Below are 16,134 nucleotides of genomic sequence, written 5' to 3' on the forward strand. Positions count from 1 at the left end.
GAGAAAAATCACTTTACAGGAACAACGAAGACCAAAAGTATTCTCTAAGCCATTATGTCCAAAACATAATTTTAAAAAATGCTTTCAACAGCAATGTGCAATAATGTTTTATAATTATTTTAAAACTAGAAAGGATACTTATGGCAGCTCCTAATACCTACGTGTGATTTGGCTCTGCTATGGCACTGCTAATGATCAGCTCAGAACACATACATATACATGTACATGAAAAATAAATAATGATGCTATCTAAATTTCTTGTAAAGAGGTGGTCTTAAGGAAAGTATTCTGAAGTAAAATTTATTGTGTAATTTCTCTGAATCACAGCTTCAGAAAATGAACAATAGCGAAGTGCTAGATCTCTGGAGGAGGTACCTTAAAACTGAGCTGAAGTTCAGGAAAATAAGAACAATGCATCTATTTCTTACCATTTAAATGTCTGATGTATTAATGCAAAGGATGATTGCAGCCATTAAACACTGATCAATGTCTACATTTTAGCCATCTAAATGTACCAGACATGCACAACAATTACAAGAAAAATGCTGATTGATTATGTTGTAGAGTTATCAACAGATGGATTTAAAAGTAAGGCATCAGTTTAAAAATACGAGTATCAAGGAGACGTGAATTCCATCTATGAAGCAACCAATTTTGTTTCATCACAATAAGCATCATTGACCTTGACTGTGAATGGTATATTTTTAAACTAGCAGTAGGAAGATGATTCAATCTCTGCAGTTTTCTGCTAAGATGAAAATGTTTTGTTTTAAGCAAGCGTTATTCAAAGGCATTTCTGTCTTCAGTAAGTAGCCATTATGAGAGATGAAAGACAAATACATGAATGTGATGGATTAAAAAGTTTTATATGTGATAAAATCAGCAATATATATTAGAGATTTGCCAAGATATTTTAAATATATCACTGAGCCTGTGGAATTAAAGATGAAAAAGACCTGGTAGCTGTTCTAATCCATCTCTCTGCTCACTGCAGAAACATTTCCTAATGTTACATCTTCCAGTTCTCTCTTTAGTGCAATCTTAAGCAGATTTAGCACATTTGACCTACTCTAAATGTTCCTATGTTGAGATAAATTTATCCTAGTTATTCCTCTATCCGAACTATTCTAAACTATTTCTCCTCTCCTTTGGTGTGTATCCTGTATATATGTGTGCAATGAATTTATATTCCCACGTAGATTTAATGGACGTTTGTTTCCTTAGAATTTAGGTTTCCAACAGGTGTCATTCTTTTTGGGCTTTATGATCTATTTATTTTTTTAAAAATCATGGAAATGTTTATTTTGGAATTTTCAAGTTTAGGCAACTCTTGAGACCATTCATCAAAAGACTAAATAAGTAAAAACATTAAGAAAATGTAATGGAACGCTGTAATTTTTTACACCCTTCCCTAACTTAAAAGCCTTCTTTTTTTTTTTTTAAAAAAAAAGCTTTTGCAGTCACTCTACTCAGCTTTAATTTCTGCTCCTTTCTCCATTTTAAGAACTTTTGAATCCACTCCATTTTAATTTTAGCTAGCTTTTAATGTAACTGATTTAAACAGAATTTGCAGGGGGGCAAAGCCAGCAAGTTCCTATAAATCAGCAGGCACAATATATGGCTGAGGCCAGGTGCAGTCCAAGGAACTGCCTGTGACAGTATAAATTGAAGCAAAGCATCGCGTCTAGAGCTGGTTTGCCCCACAGCCACCAGCAGCCACCACCCACCAGCGATGCGCACCCACGTTGTGGCCACCCAGTCGGGTGTCCACCAGATAAAATGGCCTTGACAAGGAATTTAAGCAGTACCAATACAAACCGCTTCTAAAACAAGGGAGGAACGTTGCAAAAAAGTTTAGTAAAAATTACTTCAAACTGGATTTACGCGAATTTAACTTACACAGCTTCTGGTAAGTGGATACTCCAGATTGCGATTAGATGCATTACGGGAAGTAGTTCAGCTACAGAACTCACACTGGCAACGTTTTACCCCCTGCTTTTAGTATACGCGTCATTGCATATGAACGTCCTTAGCCTTCAATAAATGCCAGCGAGCTGACTGCAAGGCTATCTGTAAAACTTTCATTTTTCGTGGAATAATAGGCAAGGTAAAGATTCAAAACAAATGTCATGAAAGAAACACACGTGCTTTTAATACTGCTTATTTAATTCCTGTTTGGGATAAAAGTGACGTCTGAAACATTTTGTTTATGTAAGGTCTTAGTTCATTGACCATACGTTCAGAAAGAGCTTACCGGGTTTTGTTCATCAGGTCTGCTCCACGTGCTTTGTAATAATCTAAATTTTGTTGGAACTGATGAGTCACTGGTCTTGGATTTCTCTAAAAAAAAAAAAAAAATCAAAAAAATAATACCTTATTGGAATTTTCTGAGATATTTAAAGCAGAGACAAGAAGTATGCTCATTAAGGAAGATTAGAAATTTAAAGAATAATTTCTTTTCCCAGGATCTTGATTTCTCAAAGCAGTAATGCTAGTTAAATAAAATCGAAGTCTTAAAAAACTTAAAATAATCCCAAGCGTTGCCAGGAAGTCCACTCCATGCTCACAGAAATTAGTGTTCTTCCACACAGCAACGGGGCTGTTGGCTGCAGTTGTAACATTTCTAACTAAATCCATAATTCCTGGAAAAGTTCAGACACCGATATGATTCCTTCCTCTAGCTCACGTCCAGAATTTTACCACCTCCAAGCTAAAGTGATATGTTTTTAAGGAAAATGGTAATAGTAAGGAGAAACTATAGCTAGCATTTTGAACTGAATGCATCACTAGCAGCGTCTCGGTGGAGCGAAGAATTAAATTTAGGCAGACAACCTGAACATTGCCACTAGATGGCACACGGAGCCTTTTTTCCTCTCCAAATTTCACCCTACTCAAAACGGAGGCGAATAAAGAACTGTCCCCCTACAATAAAATGTATATAATTAATATTGAAACCAGAAGCCACTTGTTAGCCTCCACCTCTGCCGCAGTGAATCTATTTCACTGGAGCACGCTGCCTTCAGTAGTTCTGAAATCTTCCTTTTTGGATCTAATAATCCACTGAACATTGATTAAGTGTAGACCACAGTATATGCATAAAGTACCTTGATCGAACGATGCATCCCGAAGGACATTATTTGGACGGGAAAGTAAATATTTATAAGTAAAAGAATTTGCATCCAGATGAAATCAAAATAACAGAGGTACACAGAGGCCCCTTTCTATATTTTTATATATAGATATATATAAAAAATTAGAAGAGAAATGGCTTAAAGTAATTAATTTCTAGTGTAAGAGAAAACAGATCTAAATACTTTCCAAGTGTTTGCTTTAAAGGTTTGTTCATTCATAGGCTGTTGCCTTATATGAGCAAGTCTTCCTAAGTGCTGCTAGTAGTAAATACAGTTTTAATGAACTCCGCAATAACCTTTCTGAAACAGCCATTCACAGGTGAGAGTACATTATATTTCTGACGGAGTCAGTCTTCAGTTGTTTCAGTTTCACACGTTGTATTTTTGCCCTCCAGAATTCATTATAGACCGGAGTATCCATAGTCTTATCCTCTCGTTTTCCACATAACTGCAGGTAACCCTCCTTCCCTGGAAACCTTATTTTTGGAGGAGGATATAGGAGTTGCATTTTAAAGACCAAAATATTGCACGTGCACAAAAGGAGAGAAGATTTAAAGAGGTGGTAGATATCAAAGGCCAGGATGATTTGTGGGGTCAAATGTAAGGCTGGGAATTTCCAGATTGTTTCCTGCAGTCAGAATTAATCTTGTATGAAATGTCTCATTTTCTTTCTTTGGAAACACATTAAACCTTTTAAAAATATATCCTGTTTGGAATGTTCGTTAAAAAATGAAACAACTAAAAGCTATTAGACAAGCATTAAAAAAATCCCCATCTATCCTACCACCCACATTGTAATGGCCGCTCTACGTTTTTCTTCTCCAGATATAAAAACAATATTTGCATAACTCTACCCATTCGTATGGCTTGTAAGTCAGTCCTCATCAACTGACAGCAATAACAATGAATCAGCTTTAGTTACTATTGCTCTAGTTTGGTAATTCGATGCATTTCTATGATAATCAAATCCAAACTGACGTGATGAGGATAACTGATGGTTCCGCGACTACTATGCGAGTAATCAGTGTAACTTTTCTCCCGTGAATTAAATAACCTTTTTCTCTATGTGTCTTGATGACCATTTCAACAAGGTGGAAGAGTAAGAGACGGTTAAAATAACGGACACTTCTAAGTCATAAGACAGCCTTTTGAAAAATTCACGTTACCAGATGCTAGCCAGTTTTGCCATTTGTTTCCAATAGCTCAGTATATATTTTAAACTTAGCAAAAACATTGAAACATTGAAATTTCTTTTGCACCACTCAATAAATAATAATAAAAAAAAGATTATTACACATTGCTTCTAAATAGAAAAAAAAAAAAAGGAGGAAAAGATCCTGTGGAATAGTATCTTGAAACATATTTATGCAGAAATGACAAGCAATTCAAGACACGAAAGGCTGATCTACTATCTAAGCACTTAAAGCCATTAATAGGAATAATGATCTAACTCGAACATATGAATGAGGCTCAAGCATTACTTTCACAGGGGCCTATTTAAATTCCTATGAGGTTTAAAGGTATCAAAGGAAGCAGCAGTTTAAAGTACTATTACATGCAGTGAAAAAAAAAGCCCCCAGAAAAAATGCTGTTGAAAAAACAACATTAGAAATGCAAGACAGTAAATACCAAGGGTTACTGCTGCAACTCCTTTTGTAACACTACAGAGATATCCTTTTGGAAAATTTCATTATTTTAAAAAAACCAACCTGATATATATGTTAGCAGACAAGTACCTATGAAGTATCACCCAGGAATTTTAAATACTTCTGAAAACTGAAATTCAGACAGCAAAAATTACTGTTTTATGAAGATTATGATCTTTATGTCATTGTGATTGTCCTTTAGATTTTATATTCTTTTTAACCATTTCAGTAAGTTAAATAGAAGAAGCAGAAAGGAAAAGCTACGTGATTATAATGCCTCTTCCTTATGAATTTTAAACTAATTCCCTTCTGTAAGCATCCAATTTGAGCTGTCCCCTCTATTATATTCCATGTATTAGGATTGAAGACTAAACAAATTTATTTACATAAACATAGCTCCGTTGTTTAAAATATTCACAGTAACCACATTTTTTTTCCTGCACAGTGCAATTTAGAATGATCTTATTTGTATTTTTAATTACTTAAGCGAGTAGAATTTTTCCTTTTCTTTTTCAATTTATGTATGTATTTTGACTAGTACCTCAGATAAAATCTTGTTGCTTATAAGGATAATGTTAAAATGACAGTGAAATCAACCCTTCAAATTAGGAGTTTGTTGCATGCCCCTAAGAAATTGTGTAAGGGCATTATACGGATTAGTACATTTATGGTTTTCCCCTTCTAAGGAAAGAAAGCGCTTTCTCTCAGAGAGAAAAGCTGCCTGTGCCAGTACTAGAATCCCTCTTCCCCACACCCATTTTACAGGAGCAGGCTGCTGCCTTTATAATTCTTCTAATCCTAATTTCTAGCTAGAGCGAGCTTAGTTTCAACCAGTAGAAAATTCCCAATTTCTACTTCTAAAAGGACAGTGTACGAAATTCAGGTATAGGAGCACACATAGAAATGGATGTGATTTTGGACTTTGTCCCTTCACAATGTACTAGCCACTGCCCAAAGGGAAGAGATGCCTTAAAACGTTTCAGGTGTCTCTGAGGTATTCCTGCCTCTGAGCCCTTCCTTGCCTAAAAGATGCTCCCCCTTCCCCAATTTGCCTGCTGAAGTCCTAATTCCCATTCCTCCTTCTTCTGTTCCCAGCCACCACCAGACGGACTCACTCCAAATCCCACGGCTGGCAGGAGGTTCTCGGGGACTTTCTATTTGGTTTTATTCTCCTCCAGGGATGTGGGGCTGAGTTAATTTATACCCGCACCTGCTCTTTTCCTAGGCAGGGGGCTGAGGCCACGGTCAGAATCACACCAAACGCAGCAGAGATTCCCTAAACTTGCACAAACTGCCAAAAAGCGATTCTCACCAGCTAAGGATCGCTCTCCATATGCTCAGATTCCCTACTATAACCCCTTTCCTCCCCGGCCTCCAGAGACATATCGCATCACATTACCCACGGAGTAGGTATGATATAGCAAAGCACGTTTGTGCGTGACAGAAGTCACAGGCAGACTGTTCTACAACATACCAGGAAAAGCAGGTTACTGCTGCAATGTAACGTTTCACCATTTGAATACACGTTATTTGTAAAAGTTTACATGCAGGTGTAAGTGGAGGAATCTCTACGACACTCCTTTTTCATCTTTGTTGAGGTATCTCCTCCCCCCTCCCCCCGCCCTTAGTATTATTAAGAGGAAAAAAAAATCAAACCCAATTTCATGCAAAATCTAAAGGTTCAGAATAAGAGACAACAATGAAAAAAGATTTTCAATATGTCTGATGAAAAATGAGACTTATTTTAGCGAACATGCTATTGCCTCAATGCCAAGGGAAAAGCACTCGTCATTAGAGAAATGAATTGCTCAGCTGTTTATAAGCAAAAAGCTCTGGGGGAATTTCTCAAGGCCCAAACCACAAAGCATTGCAGGGTTACACAAACATATGTTGCAGGTGTTTTAGGGTAGACAGGTGGGAAAACCTCAGCTACTGAAAAATACTCCACTTAATAGATTGTATCTGAAACTAGATAACCTAAAAGCAACAGAGAAAAAACCAAACAAAACAGCAGCAGCGAATTATACACACACGCAGCAATAGACTTACCAAAATAATCATCTCACTAGTGCCAAACGGGATTTTTTAAAACTAGCTTTTTTTTTTTCAATATATTAAACAAATGCTGCCAAACATATATCTTTTTTCTAAACTAATAATATTTTAAGCTTAAAACCGAAGAACAGACTGAACTAAACATATATAAAAAAAGAGAAGGATGATGACGCAGTGTTGTTCTTTTTATTTAAACAAATATTTCTAAGGAGCCACTTTGCTCCTTTTTACCCTCTTCAGCTGACAGGGCAATACTGGATTTTTTCATAATTCTCATACAGTCTAATTTTTTGTATTAAAAGTCTTCTATTTTCCCTTTCATTTGTTTCTAATGAAAGCTGGAGGAGCATATATATGACCCTATATTCAGGAATGACTGGACGGTCAGCAAAGGTTTACCTTTTCCTTCTGGATCACCTATGCTTCTTTCTTCAATAAAGATGATATAAACATGGCAAAAATTTGGACTAGGATCAGAGCTGAAATATAGCCACTGAGATGCGGATAAGGAATAGAGTTTTTTCAGTTCGGCAGCAGTTTTTCACTAATAATTAATATGAAGTGCATACTAATGATTACCTAATAGCCTAGATGCACAGAGAATTTCACCTTTCCTTTTTTTATTCTGTTGACAGGTATCCAAGCAGCTGTCTCCACTTTACGACTAGACTTAGAAAATACAAGCAATGGCTGAACATTACATAAACACACCACAATATTTAGTATACTAAACAACAAACCCACCCCAAACTCTAGAGCACCCAAAGCAAATGCCATTCCCCAAATAAAACTTTCCTTTCACCTTCTAATTTTCCTCCTCCCTAGTTATACCTTCTACAGAACAAGCAACCTGCTGGAGCACAAAAAGTACTCCATCCACCTATGAACCACTGAGTAAAATGCTTACTACAAAGAAAAAAAAAATGGTGAGGCATTAGAGGACATAATGGGGTATTGGCAATTCTCAAGTGGTTCAAAAAAGCAAAATATTATCCAAAACACAGGTTGATAGTCTGCATCTATCAACCCTACACATGGACGTAGCACAACATGAAGAGTATCCTGCACAGAACTAATAAAGAACTTCCCTTAATCGCGGGAGTCAGGAGATCCATGCACTAACACTGGCGTTGGCAAAGGAACGCCAGAATCCTCAAACTGGGAATAATACTTCCTGTTTACATTTTTCAGAAAGATGCTGTGGGTCTCAATCGCAGAACTCGTTATTTACAACGCAATAACAGCATGAAGAATTATCATATTTAATTGTTTCTAAAGAAAATTAGGGAGTGCTCTTCTTTTTTTCTTTTTTCCCCCGAAACAACAGAAATTCCCCGAAAGAACTGAAAATTCAGTTAATTGGGTCAAGGCAGGAAGAAACCCCTGAACTCCGATCAAGCTGAAATAAATTATCTCCAGTTTTGTTACGTGACAACCCTCCATTCCCCTGGCAACTAGAAATTTCAGATACCAGGAAGATATTTTAAATACCGTGCGTTATGGTCTGTTTTTAACTTCATACACACATGCTTTCTCTCACATGGGCATTCTATGACAAGAGATGAAGAACTGAAAAAAATGACAAGTGAGATTTAAAAAAGCTTCAGTGACTTGACTGAAAGAAATTTCTACTTGTATATTTTGGCTTCTTGTCCTAACCAATTGGAAAGCTTTTTTTTTTTTTTAATTTATTTATAGTTCTACAGAGTATTGTATTTTAACAGGTAGATCAAATGCTACCAAATCAGCTCTAATCGATATTCCAGACAAAAAGACTCTGTCCCGTCAACGTTCAAGTTCGTAACCTGCGTAAAATCCCCATCTTGCACCAACAGAATCGCTTAAGTACCTTTTAAATCTGCCTCTTAATTTAGTCGTCTATTTTTCAGCTGAACCCTTGGTTTTAAGAAGTAAATTAACTAAATAGCAGGTATAAATCTGACAGTGTTCAGCCCTACCCCGTGACAGATTTATGCTCTGGCATCTTGCAGCCCCGCACGGTTAGGAACAGGAGTTTTACAACATTGTGGAGGAAAGATCCAGGCTTTTGAAGGGAACACACAGCAAGCCTCGCTTTAAACCCTGGAATGCTCCAAATTATGAGATTTAAAATATGACATCTTTATGTACAGAAAAGCTACCACATTATGGTTTTATTGGCACTCGTTTTGGACAACCTGCATAACCCACTGATGGCTTTGTAAGTAATGCAGTTATCCGAAGCTTATACTGATAAAACCCTTATAACCACACTTACAGCATTATATCTTTTCCAGATACACGCTTGTACACAAATCTCACCTACCAGGGAAAAACAAGAACATTTTAAGGTGCAATTTGTTTATTTCTGCTATGTGGAAAAGAATCGGATTAATTTATGTTCCGCGTGTAATGTGCTATGTAAAACACTTGAAAAAGGTCCCTGGGGGAGTGCAAAAGGCTCTGTCAAAAGCCCCATGCACACACACCAGCAAAAGGAATACGACGTCCAAGTCTTTTTAGCAGAGAGAAGCTAAGGTCCTGGTGCTGCGGGACAAGCAGCTCCTTTCAGTTTGGGATTCCAGTAATGAGGATACTGTAGAGCCATTCTGAACACTACTGCTCCTTAGAAAGATAAAGGACAGAGTCCTACTTCACGTGTCCAAACCTAATTTTCCTAAAAAGTTACAGCAAAAGCTAAAATGTACCATTCCCACGTCTAACTTGAAAGTATATTGCCCTTTCAGAGAAGCGTTCCCCAATACAAATGTACTCAAATAGCTTTGTATACAACAATTAATACATTAAAATTTACCATAAAATATGTCAATACACCAGCAGTATATCTACATTTATATGAGAAGAGACTGAACTTAAATTCCATCATAATAGATTGGATATGATTCAGTAGCTAATCTTTCATACATTATTGAAAAGTTATGAATCTATTTTTATATAACACACAGTTTGTTTTGCAAATTTTAGTCAAATACATAAATTATGATATGGAGAACTTTTGATTAGGTAGAATGGAAGTGCTTTAAGTGTTTTAAGTGCTTCCTTTTGATAAACTACCTTGCAAACTAGAAGTGATTAATTGAATTGTCAGGTTGCACATGAGAACCATAATCACCTCACTCTAACACTGTTAAATCCATTTTATTAGTGTAATTTTATAAATAACATCATTACTCTTTAGGAGAGGGTCAGTAGCTTTAGACGACATTTTAAACAGAAGTAAACCAATCATTTGAAAGAAACAGCCCCAAGAAATTCACAAGCAGTAAGTTTTATTGGTAGCTAAAGTAATTAAGAGCTTAAAGTACTTCAGCTTCTTGCTTTAGCATCAAGTACAATCAGAATTGCTTTTACTTTGCTACTAAGGATATCAACTTGCTCAAAGAGAAAGCACCGTTTAAAGTTTTGGCTTCCAATAATAACCTTCTCTTCCATCTTGCCTCTCTAAAGTACTTGCCCGTAACACGACAGAGTCTATAAATTCCCAGTGAATATTACTGGGAGCACTGATCAGCACAGGAGAATAATTCCTTCCCTATTTCTAAGTTTTCCCTGATTGCCCCTCTGGCCTGAACATGATGTTGCTGCATCTCACGCCTTTTCTTCCTGATTAATAGGGAAGACACCTCAGTAAAAGGCATCATTATGAAATCTGCAGAGAAGATTCAAAAATGCAAACACGTTTTTTGTGTGTGTGTGTCTGCAATTCTCAGTCCAATTGACTGATCATCAACTAGTTGCCTTGGCTATTTATTGAATAATGCATATGTTACTTGCTCTTCTATACAACACTATTATATACTTAATATTAGTCTAAAGTAGGAACAATGGTTCCTAACTTGCCTTTAGCTGTCTCCTCTGAAAGACTCTGCACCTCTCCACCCACCTAGAAATCACCAGCCTTACCACCAATTCCCGACCACCCTCAAGGCCAGCAGCCCTCCTGCTGGCTCACACAAGACCGGCAATAAGAACAATTAAGTCAACATGCCCTCCTCGTCAGGCTCTGCTCTCAGTGCCGGGAGTGCAGTCCCATCTCAGTCGGCCCTACGCAGAACTGGGACAAGTCCTTTGTTTCTGCACCATCTCACTTGCGGCACAGCTTTGTCTTAACTATAAGAGGTGTCACCTCTTATAAAAGCCTTGCTTTATTCTGTATTATTTCCCACCATTTTCCTATTCATTTAAATGTAAGGGCTGCCTAACTTGCATCGATACAATACCTGTGGGTTCTTAACCAAGTAACGGGCCTGTGCGTGCAACATTAAAGAGAGCAATACTTGCACCTGCACCATGGTTGGCAACCTATGAGATCAGCTCACTCTTTCCAGTGATGACTACTGTGTGAAGTATGATTCTGAGGAACAAGAAGGACTGTGAAAGATTTCTCATTCGAAAAGTCCTGACTAGATGACTAATGAACCGCTTTCCAAGATTTTTTCCTGACAATATTACTTGTGACATACAGGATACTTTGAAGAAGACGACTATTTTATGGTGGGATGACCAAATGGTTAACGTATCAGGGGAAATTGCAATGAACTTCAGGAGAGATGAGAAAGTTGTTGTACTATGAGTACTGACCACACAGCCTTTTTATATTTTAAAATGCATAGGTGCACCGGGAACGAAGGTTTTGAAACAAATGTACAAAAATGAAGAAGATTTTTAATTCATTGTACACTTACTATTTTTATGTGGTACTATGGCAACATGGTTATTCCAAGCAATTTATCATTAAACTCATAGCTGCCTGTCATACCTTATTCTATTAATGAAACACAATAACTGAATATTTAAAACAAGAATTCTTAAAACGAAGCACGGCCTATCTCCTTGGAAAGCAAAAGCTTCTGATTTTACGAATATGAACATAAACAAAGAACACGATATCATGGCTTTTACATGTAAAATACATGCAATTCTTAGTTGTATAGGTCCACATTAAAAAGCTTAGCATGCAGTTACAGAAAAACCATCGATTTATTCAAGGTGAGGTGTTTAGACTACATCTAACCATTTTGTATTTGCAAATGGGGAAGTCAGACCAGCAAAGTGATTGTGTTGACTACAAGGAATTGAATAGGGATCAATTTGAAGACCCTGATACATTTTTGTTCATAAAAATCTATCTACATTGCATTAAACACCCAAGATCTTAATCTTTCAGAAATTAAGGCAAAGAGAAGTTCTCTGTGAATTGCTGAAAGTAAATGCATTTATTTTGTGTTTCTCCTAATTCCTTTCCTCCCAGATGAAGAGACATGTACTTGGCTTTTCTGGAAAACCTTGTTTCCTTTATCAGACACATCCCCTGTCAAGGCAACTCTCCTTTAAAGTGTAGGTGACCCTACTGGTACCACCAGCTCACACTGCATTGGGATATCCATTACCCCAGATTTCTGATACTTTTCATACACCCCAAATCCCTAAAGCATAATTGCGAATCTCCTGAAAAATCAGTCACATTCTTCATGATGGAAAATAAAAAGCAAAGAGCAAACGGTTGTTCAAGGCTCCCTCCCCCTTCTTGGTACCCCACTAACAACATGGACTCCACACCCCACTCAAGGTGTGCAGGTACAAATTAATGAGCTGCTAATGCCCAAACACTGCCAGATCCCAACTTCTGATTGGCTGCAATCTGGTCATTAAAGAGAGGTAATTAATGCCAGATTGCACACACAATGCTAACAAACAAACAAAACAACCCCAAACCTGCTTTTCTCCTGCCACAAACAGCAAAACAAACAATACTGACATAACGGCAGCTTTCAAAGGACAGTTGCAGCTCTGCAGCGGCACCTCAGTTAATGAGTGTATAGAAAAGAATCTATCTGAAGAAGAAGAAAGTGAAACTCAACAGCCTTTCAGGCACATGAAACTAGCTTGGAGAAAACTCTGAGAAGGTGGCAGCTACTTAAGAAGAAAATTCAGCTGAAAAGAAATGTACAAAGAGTTCGGTTCAAAATTTCAGTAATGCGTTTTCCCCTTGTCACTTATTGCTCAGATTGTGAAAAGTGTTAAAAGCTGGAATGCAGATTTCTTTGACTAATCGTTGTATGCGTGATCATGGCCATATATTATTGCTTAAGTTTTCTGGCAGCACTTGTAATTTCAGTCATGACGAACTAATACAACTTCTTTGAAATGTCATGCATGCTTTCTCATGGATTTAGTTAGAATTTAATATTATTATACGGACACTTTCAATGTCAGCAAATATCTTAAAATACATTGTTGAGAAAATAGCAGCAGCAGTAACTAGAATATTATTAGCACAACCAACAAATTAATTCCCATCAACTAAGCGCAGTCACTCTCTTTTTTCTTTTTTTGAACCGATGGCTTATGATAAAAGTGTCTTGACTGAATTAAGCTCCTAAATAGCTTGCTCAACGAATAGGGTAACTCACCACGTTAGAATACTTGAATTTACAAAAATATAAAGAATAAATACAGCAAGATTTCAGACAAAGGATTGTTGTCAGGCTCTTAGTATGCAATGTAAAGCTGTAATATTCTATGTAGTGCTTTAGTTTTCTAATAAGTCATTGTGATAAGGTTAACACTTCAACACAGAACAACATACAAATAAGAACACCCAAAGATGAAAATTACTTTGCTTATGTTGCTGTATTAGAATTTTATTTGCTAAAGGGTGAAAACAGATTTGCAAAATTCACAGTTAACTTAAAACAATAGTTTTAAACCTTTTATTCCTAGCCCTGCCTGCCTTCAGGAAGGAAAGAACATCTGGTTATTTAAGGAACACAATATGTTCACATTTTCTATGACTTTTGTTTCTAATTGGATTTTTTAATTTTTTTTTATTTGAACAACTCTAGTTAGAACTATGTTTTTTAATCACTTTATATTTTTCCACTGCCCTACCTCCGTATCTCTACTTCTTTATTTCACAGCCTTTGCTTTGAAAATTAACGTGCTCAATGGTTTTGATAAGGAAAAAAAATGAAGAAAACTAGCCAATCCTGGGATATTACATACACAGAGACACACCTTCAGTAAATGCTTTAGGATATACACAAAAAAACCTTCCTTTACTTTCTCATTGCACATATATATATACTTTTAATAGCCCATTCTTCCGTAAGAAGCTCTACTTCTATATTCAGAAGACTGCAAGTGCGTAGAAGTTACTTTCATATAAATAACTGGTCAAAGATTAGAAATATGAAACAAATACTCTGCTAAGCAGGTTAACTTTATCACACTATGCAAAGGAAACAATACTGATTTGAGCTTTTCATTGTACGTTTTCCTAAGAACTGGAGCTAGCCAAATGCAGAAAAGATTGAAATTCCATTATTCTGCACTGACCCATACTCGTGCCTGTAAAATTAGTATCTCTCAGGCCCCCCTTCAGAGACAGATGCATTAACTTGTTTTCAGCTATTATGGAGATGTGTATTTCTATTCCATGGCACTGGAATATATATATATCAGGGATTTGGTACCTAAAACGTCCTCTCATCCCAACTGCTAACTGAGGTTCACAAAGTGAAAAGGAGAGCTGTTGCGTGCATTAGACTAATGGGAAGCACTAAATACTTTTCATGTTATTGTTATTACTGGATAATGCTGAGGCTTCTGCTAAGGTTTGATTCTACAAAAGGTCAGGAAATTGTATTTGTCTACCTGTAAGAAAAAAATGCCACCTGTCTTTTAAGTATAGCTTTCTTTTTGACATTTAGGTTGCTCTCCTGGTGATGACAGCAGTGTAAAGAAGCAAATAAAACGTGACAGGTTCACCCAGCCAAAGTTTAGCTCTCCTGATAGTCTACAAGAAAAATAAGTAAGGAGGAGATCGCTGTTATGTCAGACCAAGGAAACAGAAGAAATAATGTATGTTATTAGACGTACACACCCAGATTATCTCCAGAATCGGAAGTTATGGATGGAAAGGCCCTATCAGGTCCATCTTAACTACTTCACCATTTATGACAGAATTGTTCCTTAAGAACCTTTCAGTTTTATGTACATACCACAAACCTTTCTTTGTCCAAATACCCCACAACTTCCCCTCAGTGAGATTATCTGGCATTTACCTAGCTGCAAAAATAAAACCAAAGACAGTGTATATTAACAAACCTGCAAGAGGCAGATTCCTGTTTGTCCCTGTCTGTGACTTCTAAACTGCACTTCTTGTCCAGCTGAGATTTAAAGCTCCAAGGGGCAGAGAGCATGCCTCTCTCAGATATTTGGAACAACACTAAACTTTCTTGCTATGTTTGACAAATAATGAAATCAGCCACTAGACCATGCAACAGTCTCCCAGAGAAGAGTTCCCCGACTTCACATATTAAAACCCAAGCAAAATCTTGGAAGAAATGTCACACAGAAAACTCATCCCTGGCTCAGGAGATTTAAATTGCACTGAACCAAATGTAATTTCCCATTAGAAACTAGAAGCTGGTGATGGAGAAATGCACAGGCAAACATCAAAGGAGAGAGAAAAATCATTAAGCACTGAATTTGCTAATCATCACTTACAAGTTACACTACTGACTAAAATCTCCTTGTCGTTTCTTCCAATCTCCTTTTATCTGCTCAGGGAATAAAGGCAAACTGAATTATCTTTATGCAGACAGTAAAAAAAAGGTATCATAATTTTCCCACTTATATCGGTATATAATCTGTATACTGACTTCGGACTCCTACAGCACCCATGATGTCGTGTTGAGTCGTTCCTTTCATTCTGTGTTAATGAAAAATTTTGACGGTCTTGGAAAATTTTTATGTGTAAGTCTTCTAGAATAACAAGACTTCCATTTCAGAAATACGTTGTATTGAACCAACATATGCTTAAAGACACATAAGTGAAACTTAAAAATCATACCTGGGGAAAGATTAGAAGCAGGTACGCGAGTCACAGCATTGAAAATACATTTCTTTCTCAGACCAGGAACTTTTTCTCTTAGAGTCATCCTTTAGAACAGTTTAAGTTCCTTACTGTAAGAAGTCCAGATCTGTTTATTCAATCTCAACCCAAAGACCCAACATAAAACAAGAGGTGGCGGGAAGTCCATTAGGGCTCTTGACCCTCTGGAAACCCCAGCTTCCTAACCCTCAGAGCACTTCCCAAGCAGACAAGTACAGCTCAGAAATAAGGAAAAATTGCAACTTACCATATTTAAATTGACAAAACAACTAGCAGTCTTTGCATGAAAGAGCTTTAGGCACTCATTCACCTGAGTGAAGGGAGAACTATCTGAAAGACACAGTAGGGACTACATCCAGTATTTTTCTGAAAGGTGTTCAAGGCACACCTGAGAATGTTAATT

General features: G+C 36.9%; 1 protein-coding gene across 5 annotated transcripts in view; it reads right to left on the minus strand.

Moving 5' to 3' along the window:
* Positions 1-16,134, minus strand: part of TBC1D5 (TBC1 domain family member 5) — a 321,123-nt gene that overhangs the window by 60,281 nt on the left and 244,708 nt on the right. For all 5 annotated transcript variants that reach the window (XM_063325152.1, XM_063325151.1, XM_063325150.1 and 2 more), the window contains one exon: positions 2,255-2,340. In XM_063325152.1, coding sequence (XP_063181222.1) covers positions 2,255-2,340 — 86 coding nt within the window. The remainder of the gene's footprint in view (positions 1-2,254; positions 2,341-16,134) is intronic.

The sequence above is a fragment of the Chroicocephalus ridibundus genome, chromosome 2 (genome assembly GCF_963924245.1).
Source record: "Chroicocephalus ridibundus chromosome 2, bChrRid1.1, whole genome shotgun sequence".
Lineage (NCBI taxonomy): Eukaryota > Metazoa > Chordata > Aves > Charadriiformes > Laridae > Chroicocephalus > Chroicocephalus ridibundus.